The sequence below is a fragment of the Microcaecilia unicolor genome, chromosome 6, assembly GCF_901765095.1.
Source record: "Microcaecilia unicolor chromosome 6, aMicUni1.1, whole genome shotgun sequence".
Taxonomy (NCBI): domain Eukaryota; kingdom Metazoa; phylum Chordata; class Amphibia; order Gymnophiona; family Siphonopidae; genus Microcaecilia; species Microcaecilia unicolor.
The window spans coordinates 119,303,676-119,330,161 of record NC_044036.1 but is presented as its reverse complement, the minus strand read 5'-3'; the positions used below and the strand labels follow the sequence as shown (position 1 = coordinate 119,330,161).

General features: G+C 40.6%; 2 protein-coding genes across 2 annotated transcripts in view; one reads left to right on the top strand and one right to left on the bottom strand.

Moving 5' to 3' along the window:
- Nucleotides 1–26,486, top strand: part of LOC115471937 (dimethylaniline monooxygenase [N-oxide-forming] 2-like) — a 116,281-nt gene that overhangs the window by 8,322 nt on the left and 81,473 nt on the right. Inside the window, exons 2-3 of the mRNA XM_030205922.1 lie at nt 3,769–3,822; nt 4,003–4,057. The gene's annotated coding sequence lies outside the window, so the exon portion shown is untranslated. The remainder of the gene's footprint in view (nt 1–3,768; nt 3,823–4,002; nt 4,058–26,486) is intronic.
- The window catches only part of LOC115471938 (dimethylaniline monooxygenase [N-oxide-forming] 2-like), a 69,978-nt gene that overhangs the window by 24,206 nt on the left and 19,286 nt on the right, over nt 1–26,486 (bottom strand). The window contains exons 3-5 of the mRNA XM_030205924.1: nt 22,979–23,167; nt 11,234–11,396; nt 5,151–5,293 (exon numbers count right to left, since the gene is read on the bottom strand). Coding sequence (XP_030061784.1) covers nt 5,151–5,293; nt 11,234–11,396; nt 22,979–23,167 — 495 coding nt within the window. The remainder of the gene's footprint in view (nt 1–5,150; nt 5,294–11,233; nt 11,397–22,978; nt 23,168–26,486) is intronic.

Here is a 26,486-nt window from a genome sequence, read left to right as displayed (position 1 = left end):
TGCAGTGATAAGGATTGTTTCGGGTGCTCTTTTCTGAGCATTGGGGAGGAATACAAAATGACCTCATTAACATGAGCTTGACTACATTAGGAAAGAGAAAGGGAATGGGACTTGATATACCACCTTTCTGTGGTTTTTGCAACTACATTCAAAATGGTTTACATGGTATATACAGGTACTTATTTGTACCTGGGGCAATGAAGGGTTAAGTGACTTCCCCAGAATCACAAGCAGCTGCAGTGGGAATTGAACCCAATTCCCCAGGAGTAAGGCCTGCTGCACTACTCCTACTACTACTTGTGTCGTTTGTCTGCGTGCTCATTTGTTTCCATGCTCCGATCCTCTCAACATTCTGTACAGGTAAATGTGGGCGTTAATATGGCGCTAATGTCCTCTAGTACCCGTGTTTACTTTTGAGTATCGGGGCCAAGGTTAGAGAGGGGCTGACTGACCATTGGAACAAGAGGGCAGTGTCCATAGGTCCATAGCAGTAGAGGGCCCACTCTCCTCTAGCTTCCATTTAATTTAATCTCTTTTGATATGTAATTAGGAACCCGTGAACCTTATTGTCCAAGGGCCCTGATCACTGTCAGTCCACCTCTGAGGTTAGGACAGCCTTTTCGCTGTCCTATGTGCTTGCTTAGCTGGTTAGTGAATTGAATATCGCCTCTAGCTGGCTAAATGCTAGCTCCATCCAAGTTCCACCCTGAACCATCTCTAACCTAGCTGGTTAGAGAATGGCCTGTTCGCAGAGACATTCAGCAACACTACCCAGTTAAGTGCCAATGAGTATCAGCAGCCAACCAGCTCAGTTAAACCCTTTTGAATATTGACCACTAAATTTGATATGAACTGAGCAACATTCTGAAGAATGAGACGCTATGCCAAAAGGCTAGGACCCACCTTAACCAAGGGAAAACCAGACTGTGGGTACTAATGTATATAGTTGCTCAGAAAGGCATGATTTAGAGCAAGGTATCTTTGAAAGATACTGGCAAAATGCTGAAGTTAGAATATCCCAGCAGAAAAATTGTAGTAAAGGCTGACATGGCCTTAGTACACATAAATAAAAACAGACATGGATAAGTGATTCTTAAACACCCCCATTAACTTCAATGTGGGTTGTGAAAATACATTGAAGTCTTTACAAAAATGCCAGAAGTCTAAAAAATAAGATTAGAGAGTTAGGGTGTATGTTGCAGTTGCATTTCCCATACCCTCAAAACAAACCTATGAGTCGCTGCATCCACAGTATTATTATTTTATTTTATTTTATTATTTACAACGTTTATATCCCGCCTTTATCCAAAGTGGGTAACAATGGTCACTTACGTGGAGGGGCATTTTCGAACGGGGACGACCATCTCTAAGGGCGCCCAACTCTAAGGACGGTGCTGCAAAGGGGCGGGGCAATGCGCATTATCAAAACAAGATGGACGACCATCTTTCGTTTCGATAATACGGTCAGGGACGCCCAAATCTTGACATTTAGGTCGACTTTAGAGATGGTCGTCCTCGGTTTTTGGCGATAATTGAAACCAAAGACGTCTATCTCAAAAACGTCCAAATCCAAGCCCTTTGGTCGTAGGAGGAGCCAGCATTTGTAGTGCACTGGTCCCCCTGACATGCCAGGACACCAACTGAGCACCCTAGGGGGCACTGCAGTGAACTTCACAAATTGCTCCCAGGTGCATAGCTCCCTTGCCTTGGGTGCTGAGCCCCCCAACCCCCCCCCCCCCCCCCCACCCCAGGTTCACCTGCCTGAAGTACACTGCACCCACTACAACTGCTCCAGGTACCAGTATACTGCTGCGATGGACCTGAGTATGGCATTTGAGGCTGGCAAAAAAGTATTTTTAAACTTGTTTTTTGTGGTGGGAGGGGGTTAGTGACTACTGGGGGAGTAAGGGGAGGTCATCCCCGATTCCCTCCGGTGGTCATCTGGTCAGTTCGGGCACCTTTTTGAGCCTTGGTCGTGAAAAAAAATGGACCAAGTAAAGTCAGCCAAGTGCTCGTCGGGGACGCCCTTTTTTTTCTATTATCGGCCAAGGATGACCATCTCCTAATCATGCCCCAGTCCTGCCTTCGCTACCCTGCCGACATGCCCCCGTGAACTTTGGCCATCCCCGCGACGGAAAGCAGTTGAGGGTGTCAAAAAATCGGCTTTCGATTATGCCGATTTGGGCGACCTTGCGAGAAGCACACCCATCTCCCGATTTGTGTCAAAAGATGGGTGTCCTTCTCTTTCGAAAATAAGCGTGCTAGTCTTAAACAATAGTCACATACATAGACATCGGTAGCAGTTGCAACCATATGATGAAGAAACATGGTCAGTAAACTGGTTATAATTGAAATGAAGAGATAAATAAAAAGGTGAAAAAATGGTACCATTTTTATTTGATCCCACTTATATTTTCAAACACACTGGCTTGTGCAGCATACAGATGTACACTGAGGAAGTATAATAACAGAATAACTTTAAACTGTGTAGTTTATGACTTTACTTGTTTTGCACTGCTTTGGGTCCTGCTGGATGTTCAATGCCAGTCACCAGAAACAGCCTGGCATTGAATATCCAGTGCTGATTGTGGCACTTATGCAGACTGCCTCCTATGGTCTGAATATCGGTCCCACTTTGTCCCACAAGTTTTTCTTTGCATTTCATGAGTATCCAGATAATTTATTTATGAATTTTATTTTGGGGTAGAAAGTGATCTTGCATTTTGCGTCCTACATTTTTATTGTTATTTCTCCTGTGCTGTACTGCTTATAAAGAATGTGATTTCTTCTCATTTTTGATCCTTTATTCTGTACTTGGTGAAGATTGATCTGTGTTCTGTGAGTGATTGAAATAAGAGATTTAAAAAGGTTAGTGTTTCCAAAGTTTCAATAAGTGTGAATGTGGTTTATATTGGCGGAGAACAGACGGTTTACTTAGAAATCCATCATAAAGTTCACTCTAAGGCATTATTTGGTATACTCCTAAACACTAGTCACACCTATATGCCTAGTACACCCCCATGTCAACTCTGCCCCCCCCCCCCCCCCCCAAAAAAAATGTCAAGTCTGGCTACAACCCTGGTATGGTGCTAAATAAAAAGTTATACAAAATCCCCTGGATTCTATATAGCACAACTTAATTTGTGAGCACAAATCTGGTCATATTCAGGATTTGCGCATACAACTTAATTAGTTAACATGCCAATCACCAATAATTTCCAATTAACAAGCAATTATTGACACTAATTAGAATGAATTAGAATTTATGTGCACAACTGTCTAAGCGCATTCTGTAAAGTGATGCATGTAAATTCTAAAGTGCATAGCTAAAAAGAAGGCATGTTATGGGCATGCAATGAGCGGGTAATGGGTGGTTCTAAGATCTATGTGCATTATTATAGAATACACCCGCTCTGTGCCTAACTTTGAGTAGGCAAATTCTTCTGGGTGATCTTATTTATTTATTTGTTGCATTTGTATCCCACATTTTCCAACCTATTTGCAGGCTCAATGTGGCTTACAGTATGCTGTAATGGCGATCACCATGTCCGGAATGAGAAATACAACGTATTATTACATTAAAGTTCATAAATATTGAAGTAAATTATAAAGTAAGTTGGATAAACAGTTCATTTCAGGCATGAGAGATAGGGGGGTAGGACGTTAATGTTCATTGGTGACAAATTGATTGAAGCAATCAGGTGTAAAGAATTTGGTTTTATCTGGTTCTATCTTGTTTTTCCTGCTATGGAGCAGTGCTTTGTGTAGGTGGACTCTCTACTGGAATGAGTTCCCAGTGATGGGAATATGAGGTGCTTTAAGGTGAGCAGTAGTGGTCTGAAGGCAAAGGTGAATGCTGGGAGGACCAAAAGGGAGATAATGAGAAAGAACATTGTGGGGACAATGTGCTTGTAATGTCTCTGAGCTGGTGGACTGCTGTGGGAGAGAAGACATGGAGTCTGATTGTAAAATAATAGTGGTATCTTGTACAAATTTTCTTAGGAGCCAGAGAAGCACTGATTCTGGAAGGTCTGCAATGTGGATGGCAAAGGATGAGGTACTTGCAGAACTTAGAAAAGGCATGGATCTCTGATTATTATGTTTGGTGTGTGCTCAGGCTGGGAGAAGTAAGACGTTTTATGTTTGTTAGCTGATACCCTCTTAGTAAAAGCAGAGAGTGTTAGAGGTTGGAAGACATTTAAGATACACGAAGTGTTGATTAACTATCAGCTCCTAAAATATGGCAAGAGATCTCTATATGTTTCGATCAATTTTATTCCTATCAGGCTTTCAGAAGAAAACTTGAGTCCTTTGTTATTTAAGAAATATGCTTTGGGTTAATAGTTATTCTATATTGTATTTTTGTTATATTGTATTTTTTTCTGTAATTCCCAGGGTGTGTCCTGGTATTTCTTGGATTTGTGAACTGCTTAGAACCTTATGGTAGTAGCAGTATACAAGTACCATTGTTATGTTATGTTATATAAACTGCTTTGATTGTACCTGCAGAAATTACATATTACTAATAGTTCTGCAGTTCATTTTTCTATTTTGTCAGTACGTTGGGATGAATACCATCTGGTCCAGGCAATTTGCTACTTTTCAATTTGTCAAATTGCCCAATTATATCCTCCAGGATTTACACCTGCTTAGTAGCAGGTGTAAATCCTTTGTGAGGACGTTAATGTTTATTCCCCTTCTCAAATAGGAAATATATGTGTATTTTCTAGGCATGCTCTAGTCCCACCCAAAACACACCAGACCACGCCCCCTTGCTATTTGCACAAACTTGAGTTTTTGATGTGTATATCCCGGATTTTGAAAATAGGAACAAACTTTTATGCAAGATAAATGTTTAAGTACCAGTTTATGCACATCTCAAATGCGAAAAGCCCTCCTAAAATGACCACCTTAAGTTAAAAACTACTATGTACTGTGCATGTAAATGTCACATTTAGGCGCTAATATTTCTATCACCTATAGATCTGGCATGTTATCATCTGAATGTAGGCGTGTTGGTGCTGACTTTGCAAGCATTCTATAATATAGGTTATATAATATAGGTTTACAGCCTGCATAAAGTGGGCACCTAAATTGTGGTGCCCAGTTACAGAACAGCCCCCTATATACATGACAGAAAGGGCATGTACCTGATCAGCGGAATAACTGAGCTCTGTAGCAACATCAGCTGCAGAATTCCCCAATCCAACAACGAGTATTTTCTTCCCTTCAAATCCTACCGGAGTCTTGTACGTTCGGCTGTGGAACCACTGACCTTTGAACTTATCTATTCCTGAAAGAAACACAGGAACATTTCAAGCCAAGATAATAGAACATGTTCTGTTGTGTTTAGAACTTTATGAAGTTGATTTTTAACAGGGACACACCAGGGGCGTAGCTACTATGGGGCCATGGGGGCCTGGGCCCCCGTGGATTTAGCCCTGGACCCCCCTGCCGACGACCCTCTCAACCCCCCTCACAGAAACAGACTTACAGAAACAGAACGAAACCCTGCAGATCGCAAGGCTTCATTCTGTTTCTGGGAGTCTGATGTCCTGCACGTTGTACATGCAGGACGTCAGACTCAGAAACAGAACAAAGGAAGAAGAGGACCTTGGCTGGCGGGGTTTGAGGTCACCCACCAGCAAAGGTAGGCGACGGCAGGTGGGCAGGCGGGGGGGGGAGGGTCGAGAGGGTCGTTGGCGGGGGGGGGGGGGGTCAAAGTCGTTGGTGCTGGTGCTGGCAGGCGCGAGGGATGTTGGCAATGGCGCTGGGGGGGTCGGCGGCACCAGGGGGGGCTTAAAATGTGCCCCCTCACCTTGGGCTCTGGACCCCCCTCCCGACGAAGTCTGGCTACGCCCCTGGGACACACAGTATGTGACTGGCTAACTTTCAGCTGTGTAGCTCACCAGTGGGATAATTCTATAACATGTGCAAATGTTTAGATTACTAGCATTTACTTGGGTATGTTTATTTATTTATTTATTTATTGCATTTGTATCCCACATTTTCCACCTCTTTGCAGACTCAATTGGCACCTGGTTTAACTTACATACATGTATTTGCAATGAGGGTATTCACAAGGGTGGGACATATGCAGCATTTCAGAAATAAAGATGAATTTAGATCAAATGAGATCACATACAAACATAACATAACATAACATAATACACTGTCTTGTATGCAGCTATGCCCTCTTGGTTCCAAGCAACTAACAAAGAGAAGCTAGGCCATAACCCAGGATAACATCCAAAGTAAAATCAAATACAAATCAATTACAAATTGTTACTTAATACAAATTATCTAAATAACCAAGTTTTAATTCTCTTTCTGAAATCAAAATATGAATGAGAACTATAAAGGCAGAATATCTTTCCATAATTTCATTGTGTGCAGCGGCAGCTACAAAAGGAAATAGCTAGTATTATTAGGAAAGGAATGGAAAACAAAAATGAAGACATCATAATGCTTTTTTATTGCTCCATGGTGCGACTGCATCTCGAATACTGTGTGCAATTCTGGTCACCGCATCTCAAAAAACATATAATGGAATTAGAAAAGGTACAGAGAAGGGTAACGAAAATGATAAAGGGGATGGGACAACTTCCCTATGACGAAAGGCTAACATGGCTAGGGCTCTTCAACTTAGAGAAAAGACAGCTGAAGGGAGATATGATAGAGGTCTATAAAATAATGAGTGGAGTGGAACGGGTAGACGTGAATCACTTATTTACTCTTTCCAAGAATACTAGAACTAGGGGGCACACAATGAAGATACAAAGTAGTAAATTTAAAACAAATTAGAGAAAATATTTCTTCATTCAATGTGTAATTATACTCTGGAATTCATTGCCAGAGAATGTGGTAAAAGCAGTTAGCTTAGCAGGGTTTAAAAAAGGTTTGGATGAGTTCTTAAAAGTCCATAATTAAGATGAACTTGGGGAAAATCCACTTCTTATTTCTAGGATAAACAGCATAAAATGTATTATACTGTTTTGGGATCTTTCCAGGTACTTGTAACATAGATTGGCCACTGATGGAAACAGGACACTGGGCTTGATGAACCTTCGGTCTGTCCCAGTATGGCAAAGCTTATGTTCTTATGTTCATAGAGCCAGTATCTTGCCAAATGATAAGAATATCACCAATATATCTTCTCCAAAGGAGAATGTAAATACTATACAGATGATTTATAAGAAATATTTTCTTGAAATTGACTATGCATAAATTGGCTACTGAAGGTGCCATTGTGGCACCCATTGCTGTCCCCTTGAGTTACTGATGAAAATCACCATCAAAAGCACAAAGGTTTGTGGTCAAAGCAATAATGGCAATCTCTGGAATGAACTCAGTCGGTATCCTTAGGCAACACATATATACTTACAGAGATGGTTTCAATATGCTAGATGTTAATTGGGGCATCCTTACTGCAGGCTCATCTAGAAGTAAGAAGATCTTGGATTCTCTACAGAAAGAACTGTTCCAGTAGTGGGTAATGAAATCCACACGGGAATGGCCATACTGGACCTGATGCATACAAATGGGAAAAGTGTTTCTGATATTATAGTGAGTGATCATTTGGCATCTAGTGGTCACCGGATGATGTGGTTCAATATTAAGACACACTTGGAGAGGATTTATTTAAAACTGAAGGTTCTAGACTTCAAAAGAGCCAACTTTATCAAGATGGGAGTATACCTCAAGGAGTTGTTAGCTGGATGAGAACAACTGGGGGAAGTAGGAAAGCAGAGGCCCAAACTGCAAGGAGTTATATTAAGGGAAACAAACCTTTTTTAGGAAAGTAAATAAAAATAAGAGGAAGAGAAAGCTGTTTTGGTTCTAAAAAGTAGTAGCTGAAAACGTAAGGGGAACAAAATGAGCCCTCAAGAATTACAAGACATCACAGAAAGAAGGCAGGTACAATACCTGGAAAAACTAAGCCGTGATCTACCCCATTCTGACACAATTTCCTGTTTCCGCCTGGGCGGATCGAGGCAGAGAGGAAAAGCTTCGGGTCAGCTGGAGGCAGCCTGAAAGGATGACTGCTGTGCAGTGGCCCCTCTGAGAGGGAAAATAAAAACTTAAAGAAGACCACAAGGTGAGGGGAAGGGAGGAAGATGGATTGTAGTGGGGAGAATAGGAAGAGATGCTCAGACCACATAGTAGCAATGCAAGTGGGGAGATCAGGGGGAGGGGGATCAGAGGCCAGGGGCCCCCTCCTTAATTTCTTCACTGGGCCCCACCATGTCTAAAACCAGCCCTGATTTCAGGACCCAAGGCAGCATAGTTTTAATAGAGGTAGAGTTTGTCAGACAAATCTGATTAATTTCTTTGACTGGGTGACCAAACAGTTGGATTTAGGAGAGCACTAGATATGGTGTACTTTGATTTTAGCAAAGCCTTTGACATGGTTCTTCATAGTTGACTGATAAGTAAACTGAGTGCCCTGGGTCTGGACCCTAAAAAGAGTAAAGGGTAAAGTGTCATGAATTTAATATACTGCCTTTCTGTGATACAACCAAAGCAGTTTACATTTACTACTACTACTTAACATTTCTAGAGCGCTACTAGGGTTACGTAGCGCTGTACAAATTAATAACTAAGGACGGTCCCTGCTCAGAAGAGCTTACAATCTATTATATGTAGGTACTTTCTCTGAACCTAGTGGGCTGAAAAACTAAATTTCTTCATTTAATCTAAAGTGACTGGGCTTCCTGTTTGTGCGTTTGCTGCAAGCCAATGCTGCAGGGGTGGGGGGAGACAGAGAGAGAAGTGCTGCCTGACTGTGATACATTTGCACCCATATCTATATGGTTGTCAGCAAGATATGATACCTTACTGACTGTGGGGTTAATTGCATGAGTCTCTGATTCTATCCATTTAATCTAAAGTCCCTGCTCATAACCATGCCCCTTTTTGCCCACACATATTAGAAGTTTTGCGCACTTCGTTACAGAATACACTTAGTAATTTGTGCGCCTAAATTCTAATCAGTGCCAATTAGTGTTCATTATTTCTTGTTAAGTGCTGTTATCAGTGCTCATTACCTTAACCTTGTTAAGTTACACGCATTGTTATAGAATCTGCGCCAATTTTGGCACAGATCTCTAGGCGCACTATATAGAATCCAGGGGTAAAGGGCTCCCATGTTATGGACATGCTAACCAGTTAGTGGGGCAGTAATGTCAGCATACTAGCTGATTAGCACATCCATTCCCATTCTGCACCCTTGATGACCCCTAAAAAATGTTAAAAAAATAATTAATGAGTGCTTAGTGTGCGCAGATGCCACAAATAACATAGAACGTGTGTTCTGCATTAGGCCTTTTTTGTTGCTTTAGATATGCATTACTGCCTAATGCAACTTAGTAAAAGGACACTAAGCTCATAGCTCAGGCAATGGAGGATTAAGTGACTTGCTTAAGATACAAGGACCAAATCACAAATCCCAAAACCCCTCTGGTATCCAATACACATAATATCCACAAACCAAGGGAATCAAAGTCAATCGCATAACATATACAATAATGTGCATATGCAGTGTAATCATTTAAAATTATGATTAAACACCTAAGACCCTCAGAAATATAACTCACCCATTCAGCTAAGCTAAAGAGGGTGGACACGTTTTTTTCGTGTGTGTAAAAAGATTATTACTACATTGATTTATGTTGAGCGAAAGACTCCTCTAAAGTCTTTTTTCAGACCGTTTCATTTTTTAGAATACATGGAGGCATATTTTCAAAGCACTTAGCCTTCCAAAGTTCCATAGAAACCTATGGAACTTTGGAAGGCTAAGTGCTTTGAAAATATGCCTAATGTTGACCTACTTGGTTGAACATACCATCGAGACTCTTGAGGCAGGCCTGTGGCCAAAACACAAATCTGTGTCAAGTCATTAATAAAAATTACCTGGTTTTGATTCAACTGTCCCAGTCTCTGAAGTTTTTGGTCCACTTCCCAGTTTTCTCTGTATTCCGTCTGATGTGCACAAGGCCATGGGCCTGCACTAAATGTCCCTCCCCATCAGTCCCCCCAACAGCATTCTCCTGCCCCCCCCCCCCCCAGGCAATATCCATTTATGGCCAATTCCCCCTGCTCCCAGAAAGAGCCTCAGCGTCCTTATCTGGTGGTCCAGTGGTTGCTGGGCAGAAATGATCCTCCTTTGTTCCTGCCTGGCTGGCACTGCATCCAAACTTGCACAACTACTGCTAGGTAGTCATATTACCATATAAGGAGTGAGACTACTGCTATAGGTACCATTTTGGTTACGGCACCAGACTAGCAGGAGCAAAGGGGGATCATTCCTGCCCGGTAACCACTGGACCATCAAGTAAGAAGGCCAAGCCCCTCTCTGGTGGCAGGGGACCATGACCATCAGAAGATGCTGTGTGTGGGGGGGGGGGGGCAGAGGATGCAGCCTGGTGGCACCTTGATGAATTCCCCCCTTAGGGCTAGATTTTAGATATCATGCCTAAAAAATAAATGCGCCTAGGCATATTCTATAAACCTAAAATCAGGCCTAAATACCTGTGTCTAAGTTAGGCACGGATGGGTGTATTCTATAATAGTGCGCATAGTTTTTTTGTGAAACGACCACAACTCACCCATTCCATGTCCATGGCCGCGCTCCTTTTTGACTACATTCATTAGAATTTATGCACAACACGTTGTAGAATACACCTAGAAAGTTGTTCACATAAATTCTAATTAAAGCCAATTATGACTGCTAGTTGGTTGTTAAGTTCCAATTATAGGCGCTGATTGGCTTATTAATCAATTAAGTTGTTTGTATAATTTGGCCATGTGGCCAAATTAGCACACACAAGGCACCATATATAGAATTTGGGGGTATGTTAAATTGAAAATGCAGCATATAAATTGTTATTACATTAAAATAAAAGAAATAGCCAGGAAGGAAAACAGTCCATTCTGTGACTTCGGGTCAGGCTAATGTCAAGTGCTTCAATATGGGCTCATTATCACCCAATTTACCTCTGTGTAATTTCCTGCAAAGCTTCACTCAAACTCTGATCAGTGTTTTATGTAGTCATCAGCCTTCTTGAATTGCTGTTTGCCAGGGTTTACTTTCCAGCCTCAAACTTGAGTGAACTGAGCACTTATAGATGTTTGTATAATTACCCGTTTGTTTCATACAGAATAATGAGTGTTTGCTTGGAACCCAATAGATTAGAGAACCTAAAGTAAAAAAGCAATATTAAGCAGAACTTGCCAGGAAAGAGCTCCAGTGGTAGATAAGGTTCTGTAAAATGGCCACTGCAAACCAACACAGCATCAAAGATGGTCGATTCCTGTTTCCCATCTGACTCTGTAACAATGACCCACTGTCCAGTTGTGGAGAAATCTGGGCATTTTCTTACAGTGCAAACCCTGGTCTTGTAGAAAAAGAGCACATAAGGAATCTATCACAGTCTCAGAACACTGAATTAAATTCATCTCTATTTCAGTAATAACACCAAATATCACATTTAAAAGGGTTACACGATGTTCGGGTGTGATCAGAAACAAACAAAGGAGAAACCCCAAACCTCACAAATGTGTGTTAAGCCATCAGTCAGTAGTGAGGAAGCAAAAAACAAAAGTGGAAACCAAAGCTGATCCAATATTTCAGGTCTTTATTGCCTCAAAAATGATGTAAGCCAATTGTCGAAAAGCTCGACACAGCCGTGTTTTGGCAAACGTGCCTTTGTCAGGAGCCTTATCTAACATAAAAATAAATAAATGCATATTAATAAATACAGTACAAAAGAAAAAAAGGCAACAATCTGCTTGCTGGAAAAACAATAGACTATAAAAGCAGAATGATGAAAAACAATAAAGTTTATTGAGAACAAACCCAAAGGGCAATACAACAATACCCGACATGGCCACGTTTCGCCCTCAGGCTGCGTCAGGGGTAAAACTAAACAAGGGAGATACACCCCTTGTAAGTATACAAAAAAACTGAGCTTGTTCTGCTGTTTAGCGTTCAGCACTCCGTAATTCTATACGTCAGCGTTGTTTAGTTTTACCCCTGAAGCAGCCTGAGGGCGAAACGTGGCCACGTCGGGTATTGTTTTATTGCCCTTTGGTTTGTTCTCAATAAACTTTATTGTTTTTCATCATTCTGCTTTTATAGTCTATTATTAATAAATACAGTACACCAATGAAATACAAAATGAAGCAAAAAAATAAATACAACTCAACATAAAAAATAACTAGAATTGAAAATATCAAAGATGAGTATAAATAAGCAAAGTATAAACAATAAATGCATAAAAGATATGCTGTGCAAATAAAAAGAAACTTAACAAATGCTATAAATAGTTGAAAGCAACTAAACTGTGCGATGCACTACTAAAAAATGTGCATACCTTATTGACCACAAAAACAAAAGTGTAAAAAGGAAGACTGGTACAAATATAGTACACATCTATGAATAATTTCCAGCAAAACGTTCAAAGTTGGGCTTAGTTGTCTTATCAAAAATGCCCCTCCACATCATATAGAACAGGAATACCCATCATCAGGCTCACAGCATTACATATTTAAAATAGTATGTGCTGTATGACATATAATTAAATGCGCTGAACGTGCCAAAAACAGCTGATATTCAAATTTAATTTTTTTTACATTTTAAATTTTGAATCTTTTATGCACTTATTGTTTATACTGATGCTAGGGTCCACCATAAGAGTCAGTACTCAAGAAAAAGATTTAGGTGTCATTGTAGACACTACGCTGAAATCTTCTGCCCAGTGTGCAGCCAAAAAAGCAAACAGGATGCTATGAATTACTAGAAAAGGGATGATAAGGGCAAGAATATTATAATTCCACTGTATTACTCCATGGTGCAACCTCATCTTGAGTATTGTGTTCAATTCTGGTTGCCGTATCTCAAAAAAGATACAGCGGAATTAGAAAAGGTTCAAAGAAGAGCAACCAAAATGATATAGGGGATGGAACTCCTCCCATATGAGGAAAGGCTAAAGAGGTTGAGCTGTTCAGCTTGGAAAAGAGACGGCTCATGGGGGGATATGATTGAGATCTATAAAATCCTGAGTGGTGTAAAATGGGTAGAAGTGAATCAATTTTTCACTCTTTCAGAAAGTGCACAGACCAGAGGACACCCAATGAAATTGCATGGAAATACTTTTTAAAACAAATAGGAGGAAATATTTTTTTCACTCAAAGGATAGTTAAGCTCTGGAACTCATTATTGGAGGATGTGGTAACAGCAGTCAGCAGATCTGGTTTAAAAAAGGCTTGGACAAGTTAATGGAGCAAAAGTCCATAGTCTATTATTGAGATGGACATAGGGGAAGCCACTTCTTGCCCTGGGATTGGTAGCATGGAATGATGCTACTATTTGGGTTTCTGCCAGGTACTTGTGACCTGGATTGGTCACTGTTGGAAGCAGGATACAGGACTAGATGGACCATAGGTCTGACCAAGTATGGCTATTCTTATGTTCTTAAAAGTGATCAGAAGGGAGGTCTAGGGAGAGGGAGAAAAGGGATGGTTGGAGAGAGACAGAATGAGAATGATTTAAAGGGAGTGGGGGAGGATGATCCAGGCAGCTATTGAGGGAGCCAGACAGCTGGAAATTGGTGAGGGGGGCAACCCAGTGAGGAGAAAGAGAGAGGAGCACATTGGGGTTGAGACATAGAGACCTGGAGAGAGAGAGAGAGAGCAAGCAAAATTTAACTATGAGTAGAGGCAGAAAAGCAAAAATGAGATGAAAAAGAAATATCAATATCAGAGACAGACTTAGGGAAGGAAGAAGACAGAAGAAGATAAAAAAAAGACACTTGAAGAGTTAGAAGTCTGGTAGGAAGGAAGGCAAAGAACAGGACCAACATAATTAGAAAAATAAAATCACCAGACAACAAAGGCAGAGAAAATAATTTTAATTTACTGTTTGGAATATGCCAGTTTTGGGGATTTACATCTGCTTTCTTTATATCATGCACAGTGCAGAGGGAAATACATCTGTTTCTATTTCTCAGGTGTTACACTGCAAACAAAGCCCAGCTTCTTGGGATTTCAGTTTAATTTTTGTCTTCATATTTCCACTTCTAGTTTGTGGTCACTTATCCTATATTTGGAGAGGATCTATTGTGTCTGCATGTGTGACCAAGGCCAAATATTCTGTTAGCACTGAGAGGTCATTTTACTAAGGTGTGCTGAAAAATGGCATGAGGTAATGTAGGCGCGTGTTTTGGGCGCATGCAGATCTATTTTTCAGAGCGCCTGCAAAAATTGCTTTTTAAAAATTTTTGCCAAAAATGGACGTGTGGCAAAATCAAAATTGGCGTGCATCCATTTTGGGTCTGAGACCTTATCACCAGCCATTGACCTAGTGGTAAAGTCTCACATGGTAACCGGGCGGTAATGACCTACACGCGTCAAATACCACTTGGTGAACGTCTGATACACGTGTCTGAAAATAAAAATTATTTTTCAGATGCACGTCAAAAATGAAATTAGCACAAGAGCCATGCGGTAGCTGGGAGGTAACTCCATTTTGGCGCACGTTGGGCGCACATAGACGCTTACACAGCTTAGTAAAAGGGCCCCTCAGTGCCTATGTAGGGATCTGTACCAATCAAACTTTTCAGTTTTGCCAGTTGGTGTACTTATGTTTTAGGGCTCAGTGCAATATTTACACAGTGTTGTTCTTTCCTACTACTACTACTACTACTTAACATTTCTAAAGCGCTACTAGGGTTACGCAGCGCTGTACAATTTAACATAGAAGGACAGTCCCTGCTCAAAGAGCTTACAATCTAGAAGTAGGACCTTGTTGTTGCTGTTGTGGAATGGTGGATGTGTTCTTTATATCCTCAGTAACTTTTGAAAGGTTTTGTATTATTTCATAATATACGGTACTGGAAAGGATTTATATTGCGCTGTGATACTATGAGTGAAGGTTGAGGGTGGGCCTTCACAATAACACAGCCGGACAAGGTTGTAACCATGAAATAAATGATCTATGACCTTAAATCTGAGGCCTGTTACTTCACAGGCCCAGGAACAAAGGTAAAGTCTCTTTACTTGGAGGGAGAAAGTCTTGGCATGGGCCTGTGGCTAACAGGGCCCAAAACACAGACTATTGCCTGTGACTGCCATGACCCAAACATACACTTTATAAGGTTCTCTCTTTCTCTTGGTCTGGGTCCAGGTCACAGTAGCTAGAAGTATGCAGTAAAGGTATATGCTGGGGTTTACTTCTTCCTTCCCTGGGCCTCCTTATCCCCACCCTGGCCCTGCCTTTTATAGTTCCTGGTTCCTGTCCCTTCAGCTCCACCCCTCCCATCTCACTTCCTCTCTGGGCAGGACTAGGGGTTTTATAGTGGTTCAGACTACCTGAGGGATTCTTAAGGGTGAAGGGCAGTGTTGTATAAACCCTCTCACATGCGCTTACTGAGATAAAACTAAAATCATACTTTTTTTTTCTTAATACTATAGTAAGGCCTAGTTCTGCTCTGCACCCATTGATACATGAGGAAGACTTTCTTGAATGAAGAATATGTTTGCATTTAATACCATGAAAGCACAGTGTGCAGAGTTAGGGGTCAGTATTTTTTTATATTAGAGTTCCAGGTTATACAGTATAATTTAACTACAATAATATTTGCTAAATATAACCAGTGTCTGCAAAGTTTTCAGTTTTTCTAGTATATAACCTAGAAATATAAGTTGCATTTTTTTCCTTGGTGAAACTGTTTGACCAGTAATCTCCCTATCCTGCTCCCTGACCAGAGTTTTGAGCGGACCAGGGCCAGCTTGAACCAGTGAGCAATGGCTCGGGTCGCCAGTGATAAAAGTCACCAAAATCCCCAGCCTCTGATGACACCTTTCTGTGTTACAATCAAAGTGGTTTACCTATTATATACTTGGGGCAATGGAGAGTTAAGTGACTTGCACAGAGTCACAAGGAGCTGCAGTGGGAATCAAACCCAGTTTCCCAGTTTCTCAGGTCCTGCACAAACCACTAGGCTAATCCTCCACTCTCAATAAGGATGACATCAGCATCTTTCATATCCACAACTTTTATTTGTTGTTGTGATGCAGTAATGCCAATGTTACTCCAAAGTCATGATACTCTAGACAGTTGCCTAGTTTGCCTAATGCTAGCATCTGTGCAGCCCCTTCCCCTCTATCCAAGTCTAGCATCTCTCTTCTCTTTTCTGTTTGCCTCCAGTAATGTCCAATTTTTCTCTCTCTTCCCTTCCCCATATCTAGCATCTCTCCTACACATCCCAACTGTCCAGCATCTCTCCTTCTCTTCTGTTCCACCTCACCAAGTCCAGCATTTCTTCCTCTCTTTCTTTCCAACCCCTCCATCCAGCAACTTCCCCCTTCCCTTCCATTCACTCCATCCAGCATCTCTCCTTTCTCCCCTTTCACTCCAAATGACCAGTATCTCTCCCATTCTTTCCTACATGCCCAGCATTTCCATATCTCTTCCCGTATGTCTAGCATCTCAACCCTTCTTCTCATCATGTCCAAAATCCCCCCGTCTTTTGCCCTCCCCATCCAGCATCTCCTCCTCACTTCTTTCCATCTGTCATCTCTCCCTCTCTTGTGTTCTCCCTCAGTCCTGCACCTCCTCTCATGTCATTTTCCTGTGCTGCTGCTCCAGCACCTTGCTCCCATGCCACTGCTGGTGTTACCACTGTCCTCGTTGATATCAGTGCTGGAATCTACATAGCTAAATAACCAATGTTAGGACAGCCTTTTGTGCCACCCTATCTGGTTGCTTGGCTTTGCAGGCACTGGCACTGAATATCGACAGCACCTACATAAATCCCAGTTTATCCCTGACTCTGGTTCCAGACTGCCCCTCCACTGCCTGGTTTTGCTTTGTACAGTCTTAGTCAATATTCAGAGGCACTGCACAGTTAAGTGCCACCGAACAGCAACAGCTGGTCTGCAAAGCATAATTTAACCAGGTAGGATCCTCTCTTGCCTGGTCAAATCGCTTTAAATATTGACCTCATGGTTACTAAGGAAACATATCAAATCTTCCGCTTCCTCTTACTTCTCCCTTTCCTACCTTATAATTTAGTATTGTGAATCGCTTCGATGTGTTTTACAAGAGGAGTGGTACAGTAAAATTTAAATACAAGATAAACAATAAACCTTTCACAGCCAAAGCTATAAGTATTGAGCCAGACACAAGCAATATATCTGAGAGACTGAGATCACCTACTCATACCTTGGCATAAGGGTGAGGTTCATTCCTGATATGGACTGCCCTAAACTAACCCTTATGGAGATATTACCACCCTATCCCCAACCCCAGCTTTACCTCTCAAAGCCTGAGAAAACCATACAGTAGAGAAACAAATTCAAGCAACCAGATTGCTAATAGAATTCCAAGTGGCTATTCTATACTAGGGAGTAATTTTATAATTGCCTACATTGATGAAAAGTGTCTGTATACTTTCTAGTATGTGGATGCTGCAAGATTTTGAAAGTCAAAGCAAGCAAATATATTTGCTGTAATGATTTTCAAGTGAAAGTACTCCCATACATTAATACCTGCTAATTTATGCAGATATTTTTCTGAGTACAAATGCATGCATGCTTTTGAAAAATCAACAGTATGCATATTATTCCAAACCTGCCCCAACCCCCCCCCCCCCCCCCCCCCCGTAAGAATACCTCTCTCTACAGTGGCTATGAGTACATGCAAAATGGCACGAGGGCCATACCTTCATCAGCATAATGGGCAGGCAATTTTGTAACAGCCTAGTGGTAACATGAACGCGGGCAGACCTTGGATCCGGGATAAACCACAGCCACACCGGTTTAAGGTGAACAAAGTAATATATTATTTACAGGAACACATAAACTAGTCCTTTCATGCAAGAGTATCTTCCTGTGGTCTATGTACTGTCAGTACTACTACTAATCATTTCTATAGCGCTACTAGACGTGTAGGACCAGAATAACAAGGAAGGCCTTGAAAATCACAAGAAGAACCAGGCTGAGAGATTGACTACAGACAGTGTGTTGTTTTTGCCAATAGTTCATGTGTTGTTTTTGCTAATACAGCAGTTTATATTATGACTATATAGGGACATGATGGTGAATGTAAAAAAAAACGTCAACTGGTATGGCTGATTGAGTAGCTATGGACAAAAAATGAGATTTGACCAATACAAACATCTGTGAAAGTAGGAAAGTGGAACAAGGAGCTTAACATGGCCTTCACCAGAACAAGCTTGTAAGCTATAATTATGTACAGGTCCCTAAGTAAAGGTTATTGTGAGTATGTTACATGTTACAGATATATATCACGTGCAGCTGTGTTATCACATGAGAAGTTGTTTGTACATCTCTATAAAAAAATAAGGGGGAAAAAACAGATTTTAGGGGAGTCTACCTTCCGTGAGTAAGGAGTTAGCCGGGAGAGGTTTTCCCCATAACCTGTACTTTTGTATTATAGGCTGCTTTACATATGTGATTGGTATCTTTGCAAGAGACAATAAAGAATTGAGTAGCTGCTAACAGCGCTGTGTGGTGTAAGCTGTGTTTTCCTCCACAAGGGTGAGTGTAAGTGAGTGTATGGAAGGGGTTCTCATTCTTTTCCTTCTCCTTACATCTATTCCTGCAGGGCCACGGCATGCAATATACACTCCTGGGCTCTGGTATGGCTCCCCAGAGTTATCCGTACAATTGTTAGTAGTTCAGTAAAACCACCCTGCATCTGGCTGATCAAAAATACCAAATTACAACGTTCCAAGATGAACTTGGCCTACTTGATCATAGCAGTTGCAGTTTAAAATAGGAGGCATATGCAGCTGAGAGCCACTGCTTCCCTCTGGGCTTCCCTAACCTAGCTGTGCCCTGGGCTTTTATACTTCATGGACCATGCCCTCCTGTTTCCACCTCTCCTGTGTCACTTCCCCCCTTGGGTGGAACTATGAGTTTTAAGGTGATTCTGACACTGTGTATCCCTTTCCTTAAAGGGAAGTAGTAGCTTCCTATAGACTCTCTCACAAGCTTATTTCTGCAGGTAATGCACTAGTTACCCATGGAATAGCCTGTGAAATTTACATTACATTATGTGCTTATATCACACTAACACCTTTTCATCTCTAACCAGTTTACAAGTATCCTAGAGGATAAAGAGATTAGAACATTCCTCTGAGAATTGCAATGGTTATTTGGTGACCATCAGAAATCTAGTTATAGTACATATTTCGTTAATAAGAACTTTTTTGTTTTCTTTCGTAATGTGAGGTATGGTTGTGAGAGAGAGAATGTTCCTCCAATGTGTTTCAAAACAGATTGAACAGCAAAAGATTTGTCGAAGAGCGCTAGTCTCTTCATACCCTTGTTTGAGGGGAAAGTGAAAAAGTTGGCAGCTTCCTGTATCCTGGTTCTGGTTGGGGTTGCAAAACAGAAATGAGCTAGCAGGTAGTTGGGGATCAGTCCTTGTAGTGTTTTAAAAAGGAGGCATGCCAATTTGAAAAGTAATCTTGCCTCGATGGGCAGCCAATCTAGTTTGATGTAAAAAAGAGAGATCCTGTCATATTTTGATAGACTGAAGGTTAGTCTGATTGCCATATTTTGTACGGTTTGGAGTCTCTTAAGTAGGGTCTTTTGCAGCCTAAATATATTATGTTACAGTAGTCAAGAAAGGATATTAGCAGCGCGTGTACCAACTGTTTATATTGATTGATTTCAAAGTACTTCCGAATAGTATGGAGCTTTCTCATTAGGAAGAAACATTTTTTGGTCAAGGCGTTAACTTGTGCCTCCAGGAAGAGAGCACCGTCTATATAGAATCCCAGGAGTTTAATTAGTACTAGAAAGCGTAGAGTCTGTTCGGCTGATGGTGATCATCTTGGGGATTTTTTCTGGCCTTGAGTTTAACCTCTGCATCATGAAGTACCAAAAAATAGACCATGACTATATGGCAAAAAGATACAGAAGTAATCTCAACTGTCTTTGGTGCAACACTGCTGATTAACTTGTACAACACAGTGCATTTTGGCAGGTAGACTGTACATATATCACACCCTTGGCTCCTTTTCTAGGGGCTCATCTGATATAGAAGACTGGAAATTATACAAATATCACAATACCAGAGAAACACTCATATTATGATCCTGATAGAACTGTAGAGAATGAAGAAGTTCTCATCATATGGGGTTATTTCAATACTAGGTTAAGAAACTAGGCTGTAGCAGGTCACTTCTTGCAAACTGCTGTGAACTACTGCCAGATCAGTAGAATGAGTTATACAGCCAAACACATAGTAATACATTTATTTCCACATACACAAGTTCTTTTGCAGGTGGCAACAAGTTCACTAGAGCACTACAGACAGTGCAATTACATAATGCCTAAACATGTTGACAAGTGCTATGCAACAAAAAATACATATCTACAGTTCACTGTTTTGGTCTAGAAACCATCTATGTGAGGACATGGAACCAGAGACAAGCTTCTTCTTTATAACCAGTGCACCTCTTACCATACTAAACTCCCCCTCCCCTCCCATTCCCATGGAAGAACTTTGGCCCATGGCTGTATCATGTAAGAATCCAAGCTGTAACAGTTCATTTCTTGTAAACAGCTCTGAACTATTGCCAGATCACTGGAAAAAGCTGTACAGCCAAATACTTGCAGTAAAGTAATACCTTTATTTCCACCCTCTAATTCTATATATAGTGCTCATAACTGTGCACACAAATTTGGGCGTGCACCCAATTTGTGCAACTTGATGAGCCAATTAGCACCAATAACTGGATGCTAACAAAATATTATCAGTGCTAATTGGCAATAATTAAAATTTATATGCACGTCTTTATAGTCACTATTCTATAAAGATGTGCGTTTAAAATTTTCCACATGGATCTGAAAAGGGGTGTGGCCATGGGAGGGGCATGAGTTAAGCACTATTCTTTGCACCTACAATATTTGCTGACAATTGAATGAGATCTAAACACTATGCCTACATGAATTTTCCTTCCCTTAATCATCCCTACCTGAGATTATCTCTTTTTCCAAAGGATATATATATATATATATATATATATATATATATATATATATATATATATATATATATATACAGTGGGGGAAATAAGTATTTGATCCCTTGCTGATTTTGTAAGTTTGCCCACTGACAAAGACAGGAGCAGCCCATAATTGAAGGGTAGGTTATTGGTAACAGTGAGAGATAGCACATCACAAATTAAATCCGGAAAATCACATTGTGGAAAGTATATGAATTTATTTGCATTCTGCAGAGGGAAATAAGTATTTGATCCCCCACCAACCAGTAAGAGATCTGGCCCCTACAGACCAGGTAGATGCTCCAAATCAACTCGTTACCTGCATGACAGACAGCTGTCGGCAATGGTCACCTGTATGAAAGACACCTGTCCACAGACTCAGTGAATCAGTCAGACTCTAACCTCTACAAAATGGCCAAGAGCAAGGAGCTGTCTAAGGATGTCAGGGACAAGATCATACACCTGCACAAGGCTGGAATGGGCTACAAAACCATCAGTAAGACGCTGGGCGAGAAGGAGACAACTGTTGGTGCCATAGTAAGAAAATGGAAGAAGTACAAAATGACTGTCAATCGACAAAGATCTGGGGCTCCACGCAAAATCTCACCTCGTGGGGTATCCTTGATCATGAGGAAGGTTAGAAATCAGCCTACAACTACAAGGGGGGAACTTGTCAATGATCTCAAGGCAGCTGGGACCACTGTCACCACGAAAACCATTGGTAACACATTACGACATAACGGATTGCAATCCTGCAGTGCCCGCAAGGTCCCCCTACTCCGGAAGGCACATGTGACGGCCCGTCTGAAGTTTGCCAGTGAACACCTGGATGATGCCGAGAGTGATTGGGAGAAGGTGCTGTGGTCAGATGAGACAAAAATTGAGCTCTTTGGCATGAACTCAACTCGCCGTGTTTGGAGGAAGAGAAATGCTGCCTATGACCCAAAGAACACCGTCCCCACTGTCAAGCATGGAGGTGGAAATGTTATGTTTTGGGGGTGTTTCTCTGCTAAGGGCACAGGACTACTTCACCGCATCAATGGGAGAATGGATGGGGCCATGTACCGTACAATTCTGAGTGACAACCTCCTTCCCTCCGCCAGGGCCTTAAAAATGGGTCGTGGCTGGGTCTTCCAGCACGACAATGACCCAAAACATACAGCCAAGGCAACAAAGGAGTGGCTCAGGAAGAAGCACATTAGGGTCATGGAGTGGCGCCAGTCACCAGACCTTAATCCCATTGAAAACTTATGGAGGGAGCTGAAGCTGCGAGTTGCCAAGCGACAGCCCAGAACTCTTAATGATTTAGAGATGATCTGCAAAGAGGAGTGGACCAAAATTCCTCCTGACATGTGTGCAAACCTCATCATCAACTACAGAAGACGTCTGACCGCTGTGCTTGCCAACAAGGGTTTTGCCACCAAGTATTAGGTCTTGTTTGCCAGAGGGATTAAATACTTATTTCCCTCTGCAGAATGCAAATAAATTCATATACTTTCCACAATGTGATTTTCCGGATTTAATTTGTGATGTGCTATCTCTCACTGTTACCAATAACCTACCCTTCAATTATGGGCTGCTCATGTCTTTGTCAGTGGGCAAACTTACAAAATCAGCAAGGGATCAAATACTTATTTCCCCCACTGTATATATATATATATATATATATATATATATATATATATATATATATATATATATATATATATATATATATATATATATATATATATATATATATATCCTCCCAGTCAGGTTGGCAATTTTGGACCAGGGGAATCTAATTGAGAAGCCTCTTATTCGCCTGTCAATTTTATTCACATTACAGCACTTTCTTTTTCTATTAATTCATCCACTCAGAGCTAAATATTTGGAGGTAATTGTAGGTTAGATCTATGCTACAAATATCATATATATTCCTATGTAAAAGCATTTACCTTAAACTTGATGTATTGCAAAATGTTAAAGTGTTCTGCATAGAGTCTGAAGTATTCAATTACTTTGAAGTGACTCAGATAGTTTGGGAAATGGTCAGGAATTGGAAAATCACTGTAGCACATCATCTCTTTGGAACCATTGGTCACTACAGATCTGTAGATGCTGGGTCTGCCTTCTTCTACCTCTTCCTGCATCAGATATAAAAATCAAAATAATTATCTTTGCAAAAGTCATTAGAAAGCAACAGAGAAACCTTTAATCAATGTAAAAAAAAAATGAATTAGGGGTGTACTTACTATTATAGGCTACTGTTAAGATGTGTTATTTTTCTATTAACCCCAGCCATTAGTAACTAGGTATCACTGTATAAAATGGGACCTTTGTGTTAACAGTAGCACAAGTTAGTAATTGTGCCCCTAAATCTACATATTAGAGTGCATTTTCCTCTAAAATATTTAGATTATGCATCTTATTCCAATAATAATGGTTCTGAGATAGTTCAGCTTTCAGCAGGTGACCTTGCATTATACTTCTCAAATAAAATTGAAACTATATTTAAACCTTCTGATAGTAATATAGGTTTAAATGAATATTCTGGTTTCTAGTCTTTAGGCCTAAATTATTTTTTGCTAGCCTCATGCTTACAAAGCCGTGGCAGTACAGTAATGTTGACACAGCCCATTCACTTTGAATGGGTTATGTCGGCATTGCTGCGTGCCTTTGTAAACAGAGGCCTAGATATCTTAGCAGATAGGAGATGGTCTGTTTTTCAATCTGTTAGTCATCAAGAGGTTGTTACCTGTGCTAAGAGATGTTCTAGAACAAGTAGCCCTTTGGATGTTTGTCCATCTTTTCTGTTCACTAATGTTCCTTTAATTGTACTGGATTGGTTGGCTTGTTTTGTGAATTCGGTTTTAGTCCAAGGTTGTTTTTCTCCTTTGTTTGGAGAAATTGTACTATCTCCAATCTCAAAAGGTATAAATATGGCTCTATCTCATCTCTAACTTAAGACCGGTTGCAAGAATACCTTTTGTTACTAAACTTATTGAGTTTTTAGTAGCTACTCAACTGAATAGGTTTATTTCCGATTACTACTACTACTACTTATCATTTCTATAGCGCTACTAGATGTACGCAGCACTGTACACTTGAACATGAAGAGACAGTCCCTGCTCGACAGAGCTTACAATCTAGTTAGGACAAACAGGACAAACAAGAGATAAGGGAATATTAAGCTGAGGATGATAAAATAAGGGTTCTGAACAAGTGAATAAGGGTTAGGAGTTAAAAGCAGCATCAAAAAGGTGGGCTTTTAGCTTAGATTTGAAGACGGCCAGAGGTGATTCAAATGTTCTGCTATCTTCTCGACATTGGTTTAAGAGCTACTTTAGTACTGAACTATTGTTGACTGAATTGACATCTTATGTAAGAACAGAATTAAGTAAAGGTGGCCAGGTACTCTTATTACAGTATGATATTTCTGCAGCCTTTGACACTATTAATCATGACCTACTGATGTGTAGGTTGTCAGAGATTGGAATTTTTGGAGTGGTATTACAGTGGTTTGAAGGTTTTCTGAACAATAACCAGTATAGGGTCTTGAAAAGTAGAATTTGCTCAGACAGCTGGGTACCCCATGTGGTGTACCACAGAGGTCCCCTATCTCTCCTTTACTATATAATTTGTATATGAGCACATTGAATAAGATAAATTTGTTTCCTGAGGACAGATTTATTTTCTTAATACAGATGATAGATTTTTATTGATTCCAATTCATACTAATATAAAATTGTTTATTTCTAGGCCGTCAAACATTATGGAACAGGCTAAATAATGGTCTCAGATATATCATTTGAAACTCAGTACTGAGAAAACTAGGCTTTTGTGGTTTAGTTTGAAAAAGGAAATTATTCCATCTTCTGTACAGTTGCTTGATGGAACGACTTGTAAAAGTAATACGGTGTATAAAGTATTAGGTGTTCTTTTGGACTCCTCTTTGAATTTTAAAGTGCAGGTTACTTCAATAGTGCAAAAATCTTTTTTTTAATTAAAACAATTGAGACTAATTCATTCTTATTTTTATCAGCATCATTTCAGGGTGTTTGTTTAGTTTTTGGTACTGTCTTCATTGGACTATTGCAATTCCTTATATGTTGGATTATCTGTAAAATGTATGAAGAAATTACATTTAATCTAGATTACATCTGCCAGGCTAATATATCAGAAGTATCTCACCACTTATGAACAAAACCCTTGAATTTCTTTGTCCACAATACATAACTCCACTTTTTTTTTTTGCATTGAAACTTAACTGCTAAGTAGTCAACAAGGTTTCTCAACTCACTGAATTATGCAGGGGCATTAGATCAGGGTAATCCATAAGGGCCCTGGTCCATCCGAATTTTATCTCCATACTACAGGAAATTTGGACAGTGAGAGGAGGAACCTTTTGTTTCTTGCAAGCTGGAAGTACCTGCTCTCACTGTTCAAACTTCTCAAGCATCATAAAGGAAAAACTCTGCAGTGTATGTCACAGTTCACAAGATTCAGAAGAATTAAATGGAACAGATCTCTTATAGTTGTTGACAACTAAGATATACAACTACAGCACCCACATGATAAAATATGTAAAGACCTATGACAAAGCCTATTTGCAATTCAGGTATTTGACACTGCCTCAAGAAGATGGAGGATAGAATCAGAGACTCATGCAATTAACCCCACAGTCAGTAAGGTATCATATCTTGCTGACAACCATATAGATATGGGTGCAGATGTGTCACAGTCAGCAGCACTTACTCTCTCTGTCTCCTCCCAGCCCCGCAGCGTTGGCTTGCAGCAAACACACAAACAGGAAGCCCAGTCCTTCCCTAGCTTTCCTCTGCCTTCTCCTACCACACCCAGACAGCCAGCCAAGTAGATAGATCCTACTGCTGGGACAGCGAGCAATGCTCATTCATAAAGGCATCAAAAATCCAAAACCACTGGTTCCACTATAATCAAAAATATCAAAAAAGACCAGTGAATAATTTTATTTATTTATTTATTCCATACTTTCTGTACCGCTTTAACTGACAAGAAGGGCAAAGGAAAAGCGGTTCACAATTCTAAAACAGAAATTAGAAGAAACTGAAAAGAGAGAACTACAATATTTGATAGGAAAGAACACATACCATTCACCATGAAAGCAGAGAACATTCAGGACACTTACTTCCGGGATAACTGAGTTCCAAATTGGTCACTCCAGTACTCAGGGGTTTACTATTGAGTAGGCTTGTTCAAAAAGCAGGTTTTCAATGGTGTTAAACTTTTTCAAGGAGGTCTCACTATGCAAAAAAAAAAGAGGCACAGAATTCCACAATGAAGGGGTGACATAAAAGAAAGCATGATGGCAAGTGCCCTGTATTTGAGCTACCCGAGGGTCTGGCAACACCAGGCGATGGTCATTCAGAGACCTCAAAAATCGCATAGGGGAGCAGGGAATCATCAGATTGGACATATATGATG